Source organism: Girardinichthys multiradiatus, chromosome 9 (assembly GCF_021462225.1).
Source record: "Girardinichthys multiradiatus isolate DD_20200921_A chromosome 9, DD_fGirMul_XY1, whole genome shotgun sequence".
NCBI classification, from domain to species: Eukaryota; Metazoa; Chordata; class Actinopteri; order Cyprinodontiformes; family Goodeidae; genus Girardinichthys; species Girardinichthys multiradiatus.
In genome coordinates this window covers 6,943,233-6,963,338 of record NC_061802.1, presented here as the reverse complement: position 1 = coordinate 6,963,338, position 20,106 = coordinate 6,943,233, and the positions used below count along the sequence as shown (strand labels likewise).

The 20,106-nt window shown below is 40.4% G+C and overlaps 1 protein-coding gene across 1 annotated transcript in view; it reads right to left on the bottom strand.

The window, feature by feature from the left end:
* LOC124873719 (collagen alpha-1(XXIV) chain) overlaps window positions 1-20,106 on the bottom strand; it is a 155,133-nt gene that overhangs the window by 100,000 nt on the left and 35,027 nt on the right. Inside the window, exons 4-8 of the mRNA XM_047374587.1 lie at window positions 15,778-15,831; window positions 12,023-12,076; window positions 7,517-7,570; window positions 6,039-6,092; window positions 3,211-3,255 (exon numbers count right to left, since the gene is read on the bottom strand). Coding sequence (XP_047230543.1) covers window positions 3,211-3,255; window positions 6,039-6,092; window positions 7,517-7,570; window positions 12,023-12,076; window positions 15,778-15,831 — 261 coding nt within the window. The remainder of the gene's footprint in view (window positions 1-3,210; window positions 3,256-6,038; window positions 6,093-7,516; window positions 7,571-12,022; window positions 12,077-15,777; window positions 15,832-20,106) is intronic.

The following is a 20,106-nucleotide window of genomic DNA, read 5'->3' as shown; positions in this document are numbered from 1 at the left end:
TGAAGTGCTCACGCCTTTAAATTCACACAACCTGTTTGAGTTTTAAGGGTGTGCACACATGCAAGTGGATGCACACATTTTTGCTCAAATAAATTTCAAATAAAGTAGAAGTATTTAGTATACCTAAAAAAGTTCAATATGTTAAAAATGTAAAATTTCAAGGCTCTTTATTCAAGTTCTGCACTCTCAGGCCAAAAAGGGAAAAAAGCTAAACCACAACTTTGGAGTCACTGCATTACAACCAGTTAGTAACAAAACTTTTAGTAAGTTTCAAAGCATCTGCAGTGCTGTGAAAATGTATTTACACCCTTGAATATTTATTTTGGTCAATTAAACAAGATCATCAAATAACTCCTAAAGTCACAAAAAGATAACCTGAGTAACTACAAAAAGACGTTTTCAATCAATAATTTAATTAAGGAAAAATCTAAACCAACATGGCCCTGTTTGAACATGTAACTGCCTTGTTATATCAAGTATTAATTGTGATTGACCACATTTTTTACATAGCTGATAGTTCTATTCCACAAGCAAAACCCAGGCCACATTGTTGTACAGTCAAGAAACAGCTTAAAGAGAACCTGTCCTGCCCTGATCTACTTGTACTCGTTGTCTTCTGCTTCATCCCGTACCGGGTTGCAGGGGGCAGCAGAATCAGTAGAGACACCCAGACGTCCCTTTCCGCAGACACCTCCTCCAGCTCCTCCAGGGGGAACCCAAGGCATTCCCAGGCCAGCCGAGAGACATAGTCACTCCAGAGTATCCTGGGTCATCCCCTGGGCCTCCCCCCGATGGGACGTGCCTGGAACACCTCCCGAGGAAGGCGTCCAGGAGGCATCCGGTATAGATGCCCGAGTCACATCAACTGGCTCCTCTCGATGTGGAGGAGCAGCGGCTCTACTCCGAGCTCCTCCCGGATGGCCGAGCTCCTCACCCTATCTCTAAGGGAGTGCCCGGCCACCCTACGGAGGAAGCTCATTTCAGCCACTTGTATCCGGGATCTCGTTCTTTCAGTCATGACCCAAAGTTTATGGCAATAGGTGAGGATAGGAATGTAGACCGACCAGTAAATCGAGAGCTTCAGTTTTCGGCTCAGCTCTCTCTTCACCACAGTGGACTGGCACAGCGGCCCCAGTAATGGGGACGCTGCACCAATCCATCTGTTGATCTCCTGCTCCATTCTTCCCTCACTCATGAACAAGATCCCAAGATACTTGAACTCCTCCACATGAGGCAGGAACTTCCCTCCAACCTGAAGAAGACAAGCCGCCCTTTTCCGGTCGAGAACCATGGCCGCTGACTTGGAGGAGCTTCATCCCTGCTGCTGCAAACCGTCCCAGTGCATGCTGTAGGTCTTAGCTAGAGGGTGCCAGCAGGATCATGTCATCTGCAAAAAGAAGAGACGAAATCCACTGGTCCCCAAACCAGACCCCCTCCGGCCCTTGGCTATGCCTAGAAATGGACCAGTGGCAAAAGGCAGCCCTCCCGGAGTCCAACATGCACCGGGAACAGGTCCAATTTAGTGCCGGCAATGCGGACCAAACTCCTGCTCCGCTTGTACAGAGACTGGATGGCCCCTAATAAAGGACCCCCGACTCTGTACTCCTGCTCTGATCTAAAAAATTTTAAATCAGAGAACAAACTAAACATTGACATTTATACATCTGGAAAGGGTTCCAAAGCCATTTCAATGTTTCAGGACCACACTAAGAGTCAATATTCACAAATGGAAAAAACAGGAAACAGTGGTGAACCTCCCTAGGAGTGGAAGTAGATCTTTCTGGGGGGTGTACGTCCACTGCATCTGGCATAAACCTAACACATCAGTTTGTGACCTTAAGAAAAACTGAATATCACACTAGCAACTCCACCTCTGAATAACTCAACAGCAACAAAACAGGTTTTGAAGTGGCCTTGTTAAAGTCTGGACTTAAATCTGGTAGAAATGCTGTGACCTTAAAAAGGCCCTTCCTGTTTAGAAACCCTCCAATATGACTGAATTAAAACAATTCTGCAAAGAAGAGTGGGCCAAAATTCCTCATTTCAAAAGCTGGATGGCAGTTGTTGCTGTCAAGGAGAGCACAACCAGTTATTAGATTAAGGGGGTTATGAATTTTATACATAGGGCCAAGCTGCTTTGAACAAAGTTTTTTTTCCTCTTAATAATTTAAAGTTTTATTTCTAGTATTTTGTTTTTACTCAGGTTACGTTTGTCTGATATTAAAATTAGGCCCTGTTACATGAAAATTGGATCTATCCCTTTCTGTTAACACGTTTCTGTTAACGTTTTAATTACAATTCCCGTTCACACGAGAACAGTACAGATGTGAAGATGGTGTAATTCCCCAACCACGCCACTAGTAGGCCGTAATCAACAACATGCGCAAACACTTCCTGGTTACAAAATGGGGGAGAAAATGAGCACTTTGTTGGAGAACTATCGTTAGATTCAAAAGAGTGAGGAGCACAAATAGATACTCTGCAATCCATCATTGTAATTGCAGATGTCTTCTGCAGGTTTTAAACTACTCAGCCGCTGCTATGTTGTGTGCATTCATTTCTACGGATTTCAGTCATACTGTGCGTGAGCCGGAGCTATCCCGTAAGAAAAATTCAAATTTTCTCGTCTATACGACAACAGAGAACAGGATGTTTTCAAACCATTACACTTACATTTTTTTCCAATTGTGCTATTTTCAGAGAAAACCGCTGTCATGTAAACGAACAGTGGAAATGTAACTAAACTTGTCCATTTTCACCAGAAAATGTTAAACAGGTAAACAGAAACTTAGTTTCATGATCTGAAACATGTTACAAAACTTATTTGGGGCCTAGTTCAAGCTTTAGTTTTTTTTTTTTTCCTATTGGAGAGAACACGTTCCTTCAGGTAGCTGATTAGTATAACCAATTGCTACTGATTGTTATATATATTTGTATTTTATAAAGGATGATCATTTTGTCACCTGGCAAACTCTAACCATTTAAATCTAATCAGGGTATGTTTTCTACAAAATGTTTTGTGTAGGTCACGTTATTTTTGGCACTAGAATTGCAAACAATATATCTTACCTAAGAATGATGAAAATCATCTTAAATTCAATATAACCAAATAAAATAATGCTTTAATTATCTAAACTAATTTTATTAATCTTAACTGCATTTTCTAATGTGCATTGTTAGAATTCTGACCGCATAAAAAACAATACTTACTTGTTCCCCTGGCGGGCCAGGTGTACCTTGATAACCCTTAGGACCCTTCAAAATAAGAAAGAAAACATATTTTTAGCATACTAAAAGAAAACAAAAGCAACAGAGAAAATCATATAAAATCGTGTATATGATGGTAATCCCTAATCTTGATTCGTTTGGATTGCTGTCTGGCACAACTAATCCTGATGTAGACATCCCTTGTTACAATGTTTTTTCCTCTAGATGTAAAATAGTGCAAAACACTCATTCCGATGTGAATCTTTCTTTTAAATGCATTTCTTTTTAAAAGCTAATCAGTGCATTTCGTTTGGGGTTTAAAGGAAAATTAAAGTTAAAAACTTGTACATTGTAGTTTGCGCATTTAACCATCAGCCCTGTGTCTGTCATTTACTCTCACAGTAAGTACAGTTTCAAGCTTTTGGTTATTACACTCAGCTTGTGTTCAGATAGGGGTAAATTGGGTTCAGATTTGTTTCTATGTCACGGTCAAATGATTTAATATTTATATTTTTTGGGATTTCTTTTGCTTGACCTCTTACAATAACATAATTGTTTTGGTTATATGTCTTTTTTCCTTTCTGGATTTCCTTGCTTAGTGTCTGCATCTGGGTTCTTTATTATATTCTAAATGTTACAGACACACAAAAATTCATACTAGTAATGCACTATAGTCTTCATAAAGTGATATAAATCTTTAAGCGTATTTAGATAAATAAGCTCTTTTTATATATTACAAACAAAACAGGAATTATTAATCTGTAAATCTGAATTTTATTCTGTTAGGAACCTTTATTTTGTCCTTCTGACATAACTGTCAACCAACACAAGATCACTGAGAGGTCACTTTATTTCTGGAGAAATGAGAGCTTCCTGAACAGTACCACTGAGTCCTGACTTGCTTCCGACTTTGTGACACATGAACCTTCACACTCAATAAAAAGGCCTACATGGGGGTAAAGAGCACTGAGCCAGTCATTTCCTCTGAAAACACCTTATACGACACACTTTGTGTGGTGGGTATATTAAGTTCAATGAATGTTAAACACCAGTGTGGTCTCCTGAAGGGCAAGGTTAAGGTATGTTGAGAGACTACATAACTTTCAGAAGGAGACCACTTGAATAGCTGCATGGGAAGATCGGCGAGCAGCACAAGAACCCACTATAATAACGCAGGTCTTGTCATTATCAGAACCTATCTGAATTTAGGTTGTCCAAGCCAGAATCTCCAACACTAAATACATCTAAGCCAGATGCTGACCACACTCACAGATAAGAATTTGAGTCAGTTGTGTTTAATGCATGTTGACATGAGTAAAATACCTAAGTACTTGTGACCACATCTGATAAAATACTGTCTGTTACCCAGAACTTTTAAGCTTTGGCAAGGTGCAAAGTGAAGCCAGGCAGTTCTACATACAAATGCCTGCTCCAAAGCTCTAACTATGATGAAAAACTAGCATAGCAACACAAACAACATTACGGTGTAACCAGGATACATTGCTATGTGTTATCAAAAACTGGATAAGGAGTATAAAAAGCAAGAAAGGTATAAATGCAGAATTATTCTATTTTTAATTATTTATTATTTTTTTTATATAAATAGATATTAGTCATGCAATGAGGACAGGCAGCTGCACAAGAGAAAGACTATAGTAAAATTCTGCTAAATACAGTGCCTTGCAAAAGTACTTCCGCTTCTTGAAATCATCACATGTTGCAATGCTACCACTTCTCAATAAGATAAACATCTGGACTTTGACTGGGCCATAGTATATAAGCTTTGATCTGAACCATTTAATCAAAACTCTGGCTGTATGTTTAGGGTGTTTATGTTTTTGGACAATGAAACTCCACCCTTCCCTAAAGTCTTTTGTGGTTCTAATAGGTTTTCTTCTTGTATTAATTTGTATTTAGCTCCTTCCTTCTTTCCATCAATTCTGACCTGCTTCCCTGGGCCCCGCTGAAGAAAAGCATTCCCAAAGCATGATGCTACCACCCTAACGTGCCTCGATGGAGATGGTGTGTTAATGATGATTTGCAGCATTAGTTTTCTGTAACAAATGTGTTTTACACATAGGTCAAAAAGTTTCATTTCAAATTCTTTTGACCAGAGCACCATCTTACACGTCTTTCTTGCGTGGCTTTTTTGCAAACAGTGCCTCGGATGTATTTCTTGTAGGAATAGCTTTTCTTACAGAGTCTCTTTCATAAAGGTGGAAAATATCACTAATAGCCTATGCCTCAGCTTTGTACTTGTGCCATACTCTTTCCATTTTTGGATTAACGGGGTACCAGGAGATGTTCAAAGCTTGTGATGTTGCATTATAACCTACCCCTGCTTTGAGCTTTTCCACAACCTTATCCCTAACCTGTCTGGTGTGTTCCCTAATGGTGCTGTAGGTTTGCTAATATTTAAAATTTCCACTTGACTCTGCGGACATACATGTAGACTCGAGGTGAATGTCTGCGCAAAGCTCAATTTTTTCGACCTACACAATAAACACATTAAACTGCTCTGCATGAAAAAGTCTCCACATCAAACATTTTTATATGTGACACACTACTCTCAGCAAACAGTTGCAAGGAAGCACAGTGTCACTGCCACTCTCTGCACCACACTGACAGGTGTGTTCCCCCACTTCGTTACAGGTGTGCCTTAATGGCCTTTTATACTACCATTCTTTTTTTTTTCTTTTTCCAAAGCTGTAAGGCAAATTAGCTCTTCCTCCTCATCTGATGACTGAAAGTGTGGGAAATGTGGGAATTTGTCTCTGTCCTTGATAGTAACTGATGTGTTATACCAGAAAACCTGACAAGTTTAATCCTACCAGTGGTCCCGGAAATCCCTTTGGCCCAGGTGGACCAGGTGGACCTCGGTCACCCTAATGACACAAACACAAGTAGCACAAAGTCAACAAATACATTAAGACCATGTAAAAATTACCATTCAAACTTTTAGGCAACAGAGCAAAAGAAAGATGTTTCAAATATTGCCACCTAATATAGTGAAGCAAATAATTGTTTTTAATTAACTGATTACAGATTACTTAAAAGTTAAAATATATTATTCATTGTTTTGTAATAGTTTACCATTTAAACGTTGCTGTTTATGATCAAAGTAATTGAGAATTATTTTGGCTGTTACGAAAAAGAAAAAAAACCCAAAAAGACAAAAGACTACAACCACGTTCGAAAGATATTGTAAATACAGACATCCATGATAAGAAGGAGGAATGTTAACTGGTTCCTAATAGTCAAAGAAGTGAAAGGTCCAATCTACAATGAAAGAACAGTACCAGGACATTTAAGCAGCAGCATCTTGAGTAATTCATTCGTCTCTACTTGTGTTCCAGCGATGCAGTACATGGGTCAATGGGAGGGTTTCATTTTTCAAACAGTATCTTTTTTATTAAAACTGTTCTTTACCATGCCTTACAGAACTAGGCAATATGCAGCATGCTTCACACTGAGCATACTGTGACATACAGACTACATGCTGCTTATTTTACGTCCCATGGATGGTTTTTAGGTTGGGAAATCCCTGAAAAAACAATTTGACATCACAATGAAGTGTCATAAATACTGCACTATAAATTCATTTTTAGCAGTTAATTCAACATTAATGTGGTGTTATCCAGAAAATACTGGAAGGCAAAATGATTTCTAATGTTTTTTTTTCTCCGACTACAAAAATTGTTAAATTTGATTGGGAATGGACAGTTCAAGCAATGATGTTTGGACAAATATGAGAAGAGGATGGAGAGACAGAATAAGCGGTGGTGATGCCAGAAAGATTAGCGTTAACAGAATGATTCAGAGATGCATAAATGAGGGAAGAAGAGTTTCCTATAGCAATTAGGAAACTCACGGACAAAAATACCAAGAAAACTTAAAATAAAACAATGTGCTGTTTTTCTAAAAAACAAAAACGCTCACTGTTTGGGCTTGTTAAAAAGCTTTTATTCCTCCAAGAGGTATGGTAATGGCGAGCTTGTTTTGCATAAAAAAATGGATTTGTTAAAGTGGATATCAATACACACCAATGCTAAAATCCTTGCTTTTGTGATGTAATAAAATGAGATTTGAAATCCTTGGAGAACATTTTCCACTTTTAATGTAACCCATGACCTACAACTCATCTGAAAAACAACTGAAATCTTCTAGGGTGGAAAATAAAATAATGTTGCTGCACACCCTAAAACTAATAATTTAGTTTTAGTTCAGGAAATTTAGAATTTATTACAGCACTCTTTGAGAAGGGTTATTAAAAACAGCACTTTAAGAGGCTTATAATAGATTTCTTTACCTTTTCCCCTGGTAAAGCTTGGCCAGGAGACAGCCCCGGGTCTCCTTTTGAACCCTGCAATAGAAACAAGGTCACAAAATCAGCATGTTTTGAGCAACTGCAGGAAAAAGTCAAAGACCAGAGGAGCATTTTTGACCTTCACATTTTAATTTTCAAACACCATTAATAAATCACTTCTGCAGTCAGATGTCACAGATCGTTTTAAATACTCCGATTGAGGTGAATTTGTGTCATAAAATCAATTTTTCTGTCATTCAACAAAATTTTAAATCTAAACAGTAAGACCACCAACTTGCCACACCTTGAGTCATGATGTTCCATAAGCTAGAAAGGCTTACAGCAGTATACAGGCTTTTTAATTGAAATAAAGAAATCTTCAGATTAAAATAAAACAGTTGTTCAGACTATGTTTAATTCTTCTCTCCAAAGCTGTACATTTTTACTCCACATGTTATTTTAGGCCCCCTCCCCTATAAAACACATTGATTACTAGGGCCCAAAAAAGATTAACCTTGATTTTTAGCATCATATTACCACAGTTTTGACTTACTGCCTGTGAAGCATACAAAAAAACGAAATTGTGTCCTGTGTGAAAACAGCAGTCCGCTGTGCATGAAGCCCACTGACAGGCTCTTTTAAGTTTAAAGTGGGCTGTTTAAACATCTCATGCTGTCATCTAACTGATCTGCTCATGTTCACAACACATTTGAGTGAGTGATAGTTTCTCTAAAAGAGTCAAAGAGTCTCTTGTTCACTTTCCTGTTCAGGTTCCAGGGAATCTGACTGACTCATCAACTGGCCACTAAGGTATTAGACAAACATTTTGTTTGTCCAAATAAATGTGGGTGTACAGCTGGCAGGAATAGCAAGTCAGCGGGTGGAAGAGTATTGCACAATAACTGAGTGAAGTCGAGCAAGATATGCATTGTGATTCAGAAAGGTCAGAAAGAGTCAGAACAAACCCAACTAGGTCTTTTGTTTCATTTAACTGGGTCGAAAACGTCTAATAGTTCCCACTTTTAAATACGTATATATTGTTTCAAAAACTAAAAGGGATATATTCATTTAACTTTAAGGATCTGGAACACCCAGTCTCCTTTATTTCTCTGCCTGCAACATGACTTGCTTCGTATACCACTTGGTATACGCATGGTGCAGCCACTCTGTGGCAGCCATTTAGGAATACTGTTACCCACATCCTTGCTTAGGTATACCATCACATCTGGTCCCACGCTGAAAGAAAGCTCACCGGAAATGTTTCCCTCATCTTTTCATTGTATTTCTTTTACTAGCTATGTGGCTTAAGAGCTAAAATTGACTTTATACACTGAGGCGCAAAACAATAACCATGATCTTTTCTAGGGGGTTTAGAATCTATTCCATCAACAAAGTTTGTGTCCTTTCCTGTAACACTTTGACAACATATTGCCTCATTATCCCGACTGCTGGCAACATCTGGCTGTGTTTGGGTTAATTCCACTTCCACACGCTCTCTTCTCCTCGGGGAGTGGCATGTCGATCTCTTCAGTCACCATAATTGAAGCCACTTGCACCGCAATAAAAACTTTATCTACATTTCTGTAAGACTAAAGGATTTATAGGACAGTTCAGTGACCCATTGACATCACTACAATGTGGTCTAATAATATTACCCAGAGGATCTCAACCCTGGTGCTGAGGACCCATTGTCCTTCATATTTAGATGTTTCTCTCCTCAAGTGCACCTAATTCAAATGATTGCATTACCACCTCAACATGCCATCAAGTGCTGCAGAAGCCTAATAATCACCCATTCATTTAACTCAGGTGTGTTGCAACAGGGAACCATAAAACCTGTAGAATAGTGTCCTGAGGACAAGACCGGAGAACCACTGCTATGAAATGTTACATACACATAAAAAACACATAACCCTGTATTTTCTTGCTGTTTGACATTAGAAAAGATGAAATGTTTACTGTCTCAGGTAAACGGGGATTCAAAGTCATACGTTGACAGACTGGTGTCACGCCCACTGGTTCCTCAGTGGGATTTAGCGCAGGTCCAGCATGCACTGGTGAAAGCACCATTGGAGCCCTTTGATCAGGCTTTACTTAAATTTCTATCATTTAAAACAGCTTTGCTGTTACCGCTGACATCTGCATAGAGTGAATGATTTATCTGCCCTTTCTGCTGCTCCTTCCTTTCTCAGAGTACAGGGCGACAGCAGCTCAGCTGCGCTGCATCATAATCCTGCTTTTACACCCAGAATCATCACAAGCTGATTCAGGTCCAGAGTGGCAACTCTGAATGACAGCGCCGCAGACAGCATCTGTTCACGCATTACAAAGAGAACTGTGCAGGACAGCTGCTGTCTGCTCTGTGCCTTTCACACTGGTTATGTGAGGCCATTTCACATGCTTTTACCTCTTTTAGACTGGATCCTCCTGAGATGCTTAGAGCTCACCCCACCAGGGGGATTTCCACCACAGCTCTGCATGGAGGAATGACTGTGGAGGACATTTGCACGGCAGGTTCTTTGTCATCTCCGTGCTCATTAATTAGAGTTTACCTGAGGGAAGTTTCCATTTTCTCCATGTTTCATTCTGTTCTCAGAGTTCTGAAAGAATGATTATTATTTCACTGTGTCTTTATATTGGACACTGTTTCACCTGCAGGCACAAGGTGAGATCATAATTATCTGCCAGCCTCTGTTTGTGAGCTCTGTTATTGTCACTGCTCATTGCTAGACTGTTACAGATTGTAACCCCGTTGCCACTATTCACAGCAGCAGGTCTGTCATCTCAGCCTCCACCCTAAATAGAGATTATTCTACTCTCTGTCGCTCAGTGGCGAAGGTCACTTCGGAGCATGCACGCAGAAGGCTGGGCTTTTGAAGCAAATTTCTAACCTAGCATATGTTTGTGCTTGTGGTTCAGACGGACCCAGTGAGGCATAGTCCACATCCTGCTTCACCTTTAACCAACTAGCGATAGCCTTAAAAGGGCTATCACTTCACTGGTTCCTGAATGGCTGATGAAAAAACACTGTTTGGGAGCAGATTACCAAAGAGCACAATTTAAACAGACCGGGTTGAGGCACATTCAGCAGGTTGGCGTGGACAAAAGATTTTAGTAATCGCACATGTGAAGGGATGGACCAACTAGCGATAGCCTTAAAGGGCTGCGCCTATACTCATAGAATCTGGGGATACAATAAATAACCAACGTTGAGTGGGTGTTTTATAGGAGGAACAGGTGCACTTCACGCAATAGATGGCAAAAATATATTATGTGGAAATATCGAAGCAGTATTTTAAGATATCAGCCAGGAAGTGAAAAACCTGGATGCAAATGGGTCTTCCAAATAACTACAAGCATACTGCCAAATTAGTTGCAAAATAGCTTAATCAAAAACGTCAAGGTGTTGGAGTGGTGAGCAACACAACCAACAAACCTGACCCATTTACACCAGCTTGTGAGGAGGAATCTTTTGTCAAAAGCTCGTAAAGGGATCTCCAAAATGTTTGAGATAATTCATAAAGGAAATGCTACCAAATACTAATGATATACCTGTAAACGTCTGATTTTATAGAAGGTAGTAAAACATCTGAAAGAAAACCTCTCTCAAATTATTCTGGCATTTAGAAGATAGAAATAACATTGGTTATCCAAACTGATCTAAAACAGAAAACTTGAGTCTGATTTAACATCTGACAGTGAGAGAAAGGTTTATACAGTGTATCTAAACATCTCATTATGCCATTTTTTTTTAATACAAAAGGTTTCTCTGAAGCTTCGTAAGTCTTGTTCTGAAACGATGTGCTCTTTGGACACTACAAAGGTTTCTTGGGGTGTCAGCTACTCAATTTCCCAAGACTATTTTCCTTCATCTTTCTCCTAGCTGTTGACATGATTTACAGTAAAAAAAAAACAAAGTTTACTCAGGGCTGCACGGTGGTGCAGTTGGTAGCACTGTTGCCTTGCAGCAAGAAGGTCCTGGGTTTGATTCCCGGCCTGGGGTCTTTCTGCATGGAGTTTGCATGTTCTCCCCGTGCATGTGTGGGTTCTCACTGGGGACTCCAGCTTCCTCCCACAGTCCAAAGACATGCCTGTTAGGTTAATTGGTCACTCTAAATTGACCTTAGGTGTATGAATGAATGTGGTTGTTTGTGTGTTGTCCTGCGATGGACTGGCGATCTGTCCAGCGTGTACCCTGCCTCTTGCCCATAGACTGCTGGAGATAGGCACCAGTTCCCCCGCAACCCACTATGGAATAAGCGGTAGAAAATGACTGACTGAGTTTACTCAGCCTTCATTCTTAATGCATCTACACCTATGAGATATTTTCACCTTTTGTTGTATAAATACATCATTGTAGTTGGTGTGATTTGAGGCTTATTCATGTTTGCACGTTAGGTGAAGCATCTATTCACTTAGAATGGAAACACTTCCATATTATCTTTGTATGCACATGACGACAGACAGTGAGTAACCCCTCTCCTTCTCTTGCTGGAGAACTCTTCTCACCTTGGGACCAGGTGGTCCAGGTTGTCCAGGTTTTCCACGTGGACCAGTTGGACCCTATACCATGATGCAAACAAGACAGAATAATGTTTCAATTCTTTTAATTTTTGAAAAGAGGCTATCAACATAAGTGAGGTAACGTGTTAGCATTGTTCTAATAAGAAAGTTTTTATTGGATCAGTACAGAACACAATTAAGTATGGAGTTAAATTTGTCTCAATATTATTAAATCAAACAAAAAACTAATCTCAATCAAAAAAATAATATTCAATCAAAAAAAACTAATCTCAATCAAAAAATATTAAGTTGTGATTAAAACTTTCAGAGTTTTTTCTCACAAAGAGAAAAAAGTTATTTGCAAAACATAAACTTTTATTTGCGCGTCAACAATCTTTGGTTACGAGTCTCGCTTTTTTGGTTTTGACGCTCTCTGTTTTTGGTTGAACTCAACAAATTTTGAGTTCTGGAAACATGAACATCCTGGGCGGGGCCTAAAGAAGAACGCTGTAAGACGTTTCCCTATTGGTTAGCGCTGACTAAAGCAGCAGACTCTGATCCCCCGCATCTCTGAACTTCTGCTCGGGCTTGCAGCGTCGCTTCAGTGAGGAGACATCAACTGTACAGAAGAAAACTGCGGTCAAGTGAGTCGACAGTCAGAAATACGCGGTGACGTCAGCCGACACTAGCTCTCTCTTAAAGATTAGCGTCACGCATACAAGGTTCATTACGGTAATGGAGCAGAAAGGATCCGATCCTGGCAACGGTTGAGAAAATAAGAGGAAAACAGAAAAGTAACCTACAGAACATTTATATTAATTACATTTTTACAACTTTCACATTCATGTTTTATGTAAAAGAATAAATATTTTATATTTTACTGTACAGTTTTGGAGAAATATCTTGTCAAAATACCTCAAAATGCCCTACCATTATATGCATTTGTCCCACTTTCAGGAATTTATTTCTCCAAAACCATGAGAGGTGACAACACAATCTCTTCAATTATATTAGAGGGTCATCTATATTATAAGCAGAATTAGTATTTCATAATTTCACTTTAGGTTTCTGGAGAAATACACAACTACCCCAAGTGTAGTATATATAATGCACCTTGTATGCGCGATGCTAATCTTTAAGAGAGAGCTGGTGTCGGCTGGCGTGACCGCGTATTTCTGACTTTCAGCTCACTTGACCGCAGTTTTCTTCTGTGCAGTTGATGTCTCCTCACTGAAGCGACGCTGCAAGCCCTGCAGTTCGAGCAGAAGTTCAGAGATGCGGGGGATCAGAGTCTGCTGCTTTAGTCAGCGCTAACCAATAGGGAAACGTCTTACAGCGTTCTTCTTTAGGCCCCGCCCAGGATGTTCATGTTTCCAGAACTCAAAATTCGTTGAGTTCAACCAAAAACAGAGAGCATCAAAACCAAAAAAGCGAGACTCGTAACCAAAGATTTTTGACATGCGCAAATAAAAGTTTATGTTTTGCAAATAACTTTTTTCTCTTTGTGAGAAAAAACTCTGAAAGTTTTGATCACAACTTAATATTTTTTGACTGAGATTAGTTTTTTGTTTGATTGAATAATATTGAGACAAATTTAACTCCATAATTAAGTAGCTCTTTTTTACAATAGTGAATGCAACACACAAAAGCACAACCAAGCTGGTGTGGATTTTGTTACTGAGTGAATAAGACTCAATTTTAGCCTTTTAAATATCAGTGGGTTATTTAAAAGTGAAGACAGCAGATCTGAATGTTTGTCTTTGAAAATACAGTATATAAATATCTAAAGGGTCAGTTTATAGCAAACTGCACTTTCTATTAATTCTTGAGACATGCTTTTGGTTCATTCAGGCTTTGGTAGAGCAAGATATAAAACAGATAACAGAAAGGCTATACACAGTATGGCAAAGTTGCCCTGTTTCATCATTTTGTGCTTTCAACCTCATTGTGATTATTTTGTCCATGTTTTAAAAAAACAGTTAAACCCTGTTTTACTATGATGGGTCTCTCACACAGCAGTGTAAGGTTGATTGTGCTCTCAATATAAATAATATGAAAGGAAGGGTCAAAAGATTATTTATTGCTATTCTTATATCTTACAACATCATAGTCCTTAAAGAGAAATAGAAGTTGACCTCAGAGTCTGGATGCATGCGTGTCTAACTAAAAGAGCATGTCTCAGATGCAACCCAAAAACACAGGAACAAGTAATAAAATGATTCTGTAGAGCAACCCAGTAAAATTTGGACAGTAACATATACTGTCCCATTTTTACTCATTGACATAAAGTATAATCTGCTCCACATCAAGTGGTGTGCTGTGATTCATAAGGTCAAAGTTATCAGGATCATTTTTACAATCAGATACCAGAGACACAGGCACAGCACACTTTTTAGCTTTCCTCTACAAAATGATCTCAAGCCACACTCTGGTTCCACTTTATGATGTAGCCTTTGGGGTTTAGAGTAGGCTTTGTAGGAGACAAGTTATTTATTTATTTATTTAGTTTTTTGTGCTTTTAGAAGGAGACATGTTTTGCTGTATACCGACTGTCTGGCTCTCTGTCTACCAGCCTGTCTGCTTTCAAGTATGCTTTTCATGCATATTTATACATTTAATTTTGCAATCCTATGGAATCATATAACAAATATTACAGTAATGACAGTTTTTTACAACAATATGACAGAATCATGCCACCCCCACAACTCCCCAGTGTTTCAGTGCTGGTCTTGTAACATTTGCAGTAGAAAAATGTTGTCCTTCACTTATGTAACATAGAGATTTACAGTACATTCCTTGAGATGAATTAACCATGACAAAGCTGCTATTTGAGGAAAATCAACAACCAAAAATGATTTTATTAATAGATCTTATTTAATCTATCCATTCAACAAAATGTTCTGTGTTTGGTTTCAAGCAGCCCCAGAGGCTCACAGCATTATTGCAGTATTGCATCATGACAGTCTTGGCAGTTGCTTAAAGAGTAGTCTACACATCAGAGTGAGCATGTATCTAGCTTACATGCAGCTGCTGGTTGCAGCTGGTACAGTATGGTCGTTTTGATGTTGATGCTCGGAACAAGCCAACAAGTTCAATGTTCCCTGAATTATGTGAATTACCTCATCCTAATGTGTCCTTACAAAGCTTCCTAAGTTCAGTAACATTAACAACAGAAACATTTGTCGGCAACTCGACCATTTTTACAAATAATAAAGTTTAATCCCGGGAAATATAATGTTACTTCACTCAGATGGTAGGGTTTGGGCCAAATAGGTTGTTATTTGCATCCAAGTGTTAACATTTTTTCCTGTGAAATAAGCAGCCGGGAGAAACAGCCTCTCTTTAAAAAATAAAAACAAAAACAACACATCTACTCTGACTGATCTGATTCGTCAGCTCCAAATCAGTTCTGCAGACTGCTGCAATTCAGAAAATCGACACTAAATCAGTGTACAACCCTGAACTCAAGAAAGGTTAGCAGCATTTTATAAGCAAACACAGAATGCAACAATGCTATTTACAGTAAAACATGTAAATTGCAACATATTTAGTCAAACACGTTTTTCAATTCATTACTTTTCTGTTCATAAAATCTGTATACAAGCACAGACTAAAATACAGAATTCACCTTTAAAAACTGCATAATGGTGGGAAATAAATTCTACTTATCTGTATGTCAGTAGGTTTTGTCCTCTGTGATGAATTATATCTACTTTATACATCACTGGCAGTTTGCCATCATATAAGCATGAATGACTTACCCTTAAACCTCTCTTTCCAGGAGGACCAGGTAAACCAGGGGGACCAGGAGGACCCTAAACCAGGGAGACACAGGGATATGGAAAGACTGAGAATGTTGGAAAGAAACATCAATAGAGAAAGGGAGTGAATGGAAAAAAAAGAAAGATGAGACTGAGTGTGTTAATGGCAAGCAATAACATGTAGTCCTTCAGCCCAGGACTCCTATGATGAGCATGTTCCACAATTATGTAAAAATTCTATAGTTCAAAGAAAAGCATGATTTCTTCTTCTCCAACAAAACCAGTCAGTTTAGCAAACATGGCCTTCTCCATTACTAATTGCATTTGACAAATCTAATTTAAATTTAAACTTTAATAAACAAAATCAATAAAAACAAGCAAAAAGAAAAACATATTTAAGGTTGCTGCTTCTGTCGACAGCGCATTGCGAATGTATTACTACTCTTTGAACCTTTTCACTTTTTTCCACCTTACCACCACTAACATCAGTGTATTTTATTTAGATTTTCTGTGACAAATCACACAAAACTGGACACAGTTGTAAAGAGGGAAGAAAGTCTTTGATGGTTTTAATTTAACAAACCTTTGAAACATTTGAAGTAATAATTGTGGACACTATAAATCTGGCTTTTGTAGAAGAGTCGCAAGAAAAAGGCTATTAAGAGAAAGAAAATAGGAGATCGTATTTGATGTGGAAGAAGGTGCTCTGGTCAGATAAGACCCAAAAGGAACTTCTTTTTTTTCCTACATGGTGTGTGATTGAAAACTAACACTAACTAGAACAGATGACTGACCACACCATCCCCATGTTTCACCTTCCAGCAGGACAACAAACCAGAACTGGTGTAATGGAGGGGTTTAGATAAAAGCATTGTAATATCTTAAAATGGCCCAGTCAAAGTACAGAACAAAATCTAACTGAGAATCTGTGGCAAGACTTAAAAGCTGATGCTCACAGTTGCTTTCTGTCCAATCTGACAAAGCTTTAGCTTTTTTGACAACAAGTATTGGGAAAAAATGAAGTCTTTAGATGTGCAAAGCTGGTAGCGATGACATGCAACTGTAACATCAGCTGAAGGTGATTCTACAAAAAAAGTAACTCTGGGGGGCTGAATACATATGCATGCCAAGCATTTCAGATTTTTATTTGTAAAAAACTTTGAAAACAATGCCTCCTTTTCAGTCTTCCTCACAGTTATGTACTAATTTGTGTTGGTCCGTCCAATAAAATCCATGTCTTTGGTTGCAGCAAGATAAAAGCAAAAAAGGTTACTTTTACCAGTCACTGTGTATGTCAAGTGACATTTATACTTTGCATGTCAATAATATTCCTGGCAATCCAAATAAATTTTCCCCACCCTTGAACTGAAGTAGATGTTGTGACAAGGATACTAAAATTCTCTGCGATATCACCATATTTTACAAAAAGTGTTGCAATGATTTATTTTTCTAATCCAGTGCATCCACAAAATATGGCAGAGAGAAAGAGAGAGAATTTTTTTATTTATTTTTCTTAACCGTGTCCTGTCCGGCAGAGTATTGCTCAGAATTGTTGTTTGAGTTCCAAGAAATTGCCCAACCGATTTACTTTCACAAGCAGAGCATCACAGCTAATGCTGTAAAGCTCTGCTTGATATTTATAAAATAAACTTTATTATAAACTTCCTTGGGAATATTTCAATTGTTACGGACACGGAGACTGAAATGAAAAGAAAAAAAGAAGCTCAAAAAAGAGAGAGATGGGGAAAAGGGGGAAAAAAGGGGAGGAAAGAGTGGAGGAGAGAAAGAAGGATGAAGAGAATACAAGATTACACCCTGCGTGCTTATACACCTGCAGCTGTTTTTTTTGTTGTTTTTTTAACAAAATAGTACAAGGTAATTATGAATGTAAAATTTACTTAGTGAGAGGTGCAGCCCAATATAGAACATCTGTGTATCTGTCAACACCTGAAGCTTAACATCTGTGAGTATTGGTGTGGACACGTTTTGTATACAAGGTTTCTCCACAAAAATATGCAATAGCGAGTGTGAGGACCCACAGGCCTGCCCCATGGTCCCTGGACGGACACTGAGGAGATCCGAGCCACAGACATCTAAAGGCCCCCCAAAGCACAGGAACCCCAGGAGAACCACCGCCGGGACTACCGCAACACCCCCAGAGAAGAGCAGTGGAGAGTCCCAGGGGAACCACCCAGCAGCGACAGTGCAGAAGCCCCAGAGAGCCGCAGCGACGAGCCCACAGGCCCCGCCGGCAGCCGTCCACGCCTGAGCAGATCCAGCCATGGACCCAGAGACCCAAGACCCCAGGACACACCACCCCCCAAGCAGAGGCCCGAGAGAGCCCAGGGGGCCAGGCCCCGGCAAGCAGCCACCGGGAGTGAGCCAGCACACACCAAAGCACCCGGCCCCGGACACCGAGAACCATAAGTACACCAGCGGGCAGAGACTCCAACCACCGGCAGGTGGTGTGGCGGGGAGGAACCTGTTCCAGGAGAGGGAGCAGTCCAAGACCCAACATGTCGCAAAAAAACAAAACAAAAACAAAAAAACAGGCACACACAGTCACAATCACCCACTCCCACACTCATGCATACATATAAAATCACTCATACCCAACCCAACGTAAGGATAAACAACAATGGACGTCATACACTCACTCACACTCCCCATGCATACTCTATACTCCCAGGTCCAGGCGCCGGTACCCCCTAGGGGCAAACAGCCCCCGGACCCAGGAGGTGGTCCCCTTCCCTCCTGGGGCAGAGGCAGGCAGACAGCGCCAGTACTGCCCAGACCCGGGTGACCCCGGCCCGGCTCCCGCCCCCCCGCCCCGAACCCAGTCCCCAACAACCCCCATCCACCTCCGGAGAGGGGGCTATGTACAAAAGAGGGGTCCACATGGCCCAAAGCAACCCACCAACCGGAGCCGCCCCAGGACGGGGCAGTCCCGACCCCCCAACGAGCTCCGATCCCAACCCCATGAGTCTCCCACCCCCAGTGAACCCCAACAAGAACCTCCTCACAGGGCCACCCCCAACAAGGACACCGATATCGAACACATCCCCCCGAACCCAAACGGCACGAATCCCCACCCCCACAGGGGCACACCCCCACAGGTGAACTCCATGGCCGAGAAGCCGATGAAGCCACATCCACACAGCGCAAGCTCCACACGCAGCCCCGCTCTAAGTACCCCCGCCGCACTCCGCTCCCCCACCACACAGCACGCCGCAACGGCAAGGCAAGGGCCCTGCGCAGCGACACCCCCGCCCACTGGCGCAACAGGGCAGACCCAACCCAGCACCGCACCCACAACCAGACCCCTGACCCCGCACCATGACGGGACAAACTCATCCACCAAGAGGTCCCCGGCCAGTGGCAGGCACCCCCTCAGCAACAAAAAACACTACATCACTGCCACTGCAACGACTGCCCAGGGAGAAACACTATCCAGCTCAGCTCCACCATCGCTGCCCAGCCGATCCAAACGCCAGTGACCCCACGCCCTAGAAGTGGACACAACCCCTCCACCCCACAGGCCGCAGCCCCTCCACCCCCGCATGGCCACCAAGCAGTCCAGTCGGCCAGCCCCTCCATCAAAGCAAGAGAGAGAAAATTACTTTTAACAACATTTATAAAAAGATTAAATTTTATTGCACCCAAATTTATTTTAATTTTTTTTAAATAAACAATATCCCTATGATGTTCTGTATACTGTATTTTTTATTTTAAATTGATATTTGAATTTTCTATGTTCAAGGTTCTGCTGTAGCAAGGGAACCCAGCAAGTTAAACTTGTGCATTCACATTATCTGTCAGCTTGGTGAGTGATCACTGAGGGGCCTTTAGTGAAGAAACAGCTGTTTGTTCCTCTAAACTCCCACATACAGAGAAATGGAAACAGTGAGCACTTTACCACACCAACACCACAACAGTAAAGTCCAGAGAAATAGATGCACTCAGTCAAATGATTACCATTTAATTTTGTTTAATTTTGAATTTGTTAAATCTTCCAGCTTTGATTTTTTTGGAGATTTTTTGGTTGATCATGACTAATTAGTTACTAGCTTCTCAGTGCCACCGTTACAAGAGTTTTGGTGACAACATTAATTGGATTGATGGGTCGCTGTTAAATTGTACCTGTAGGTTCCTGCTCTGACTTCTTACTGCTGCTGTCCACCATCTCCATGACAGCAGGAGCTCTTGCAGCACTAGTGCTGCACATTGTACTGACACTGCTTTCTTTGTTAAGAAAATCCAAAATCCACCCATAATTTCCCATTTATTCAAATTCACTAATTTACTATTTTTATGCATTGGCTATTCATA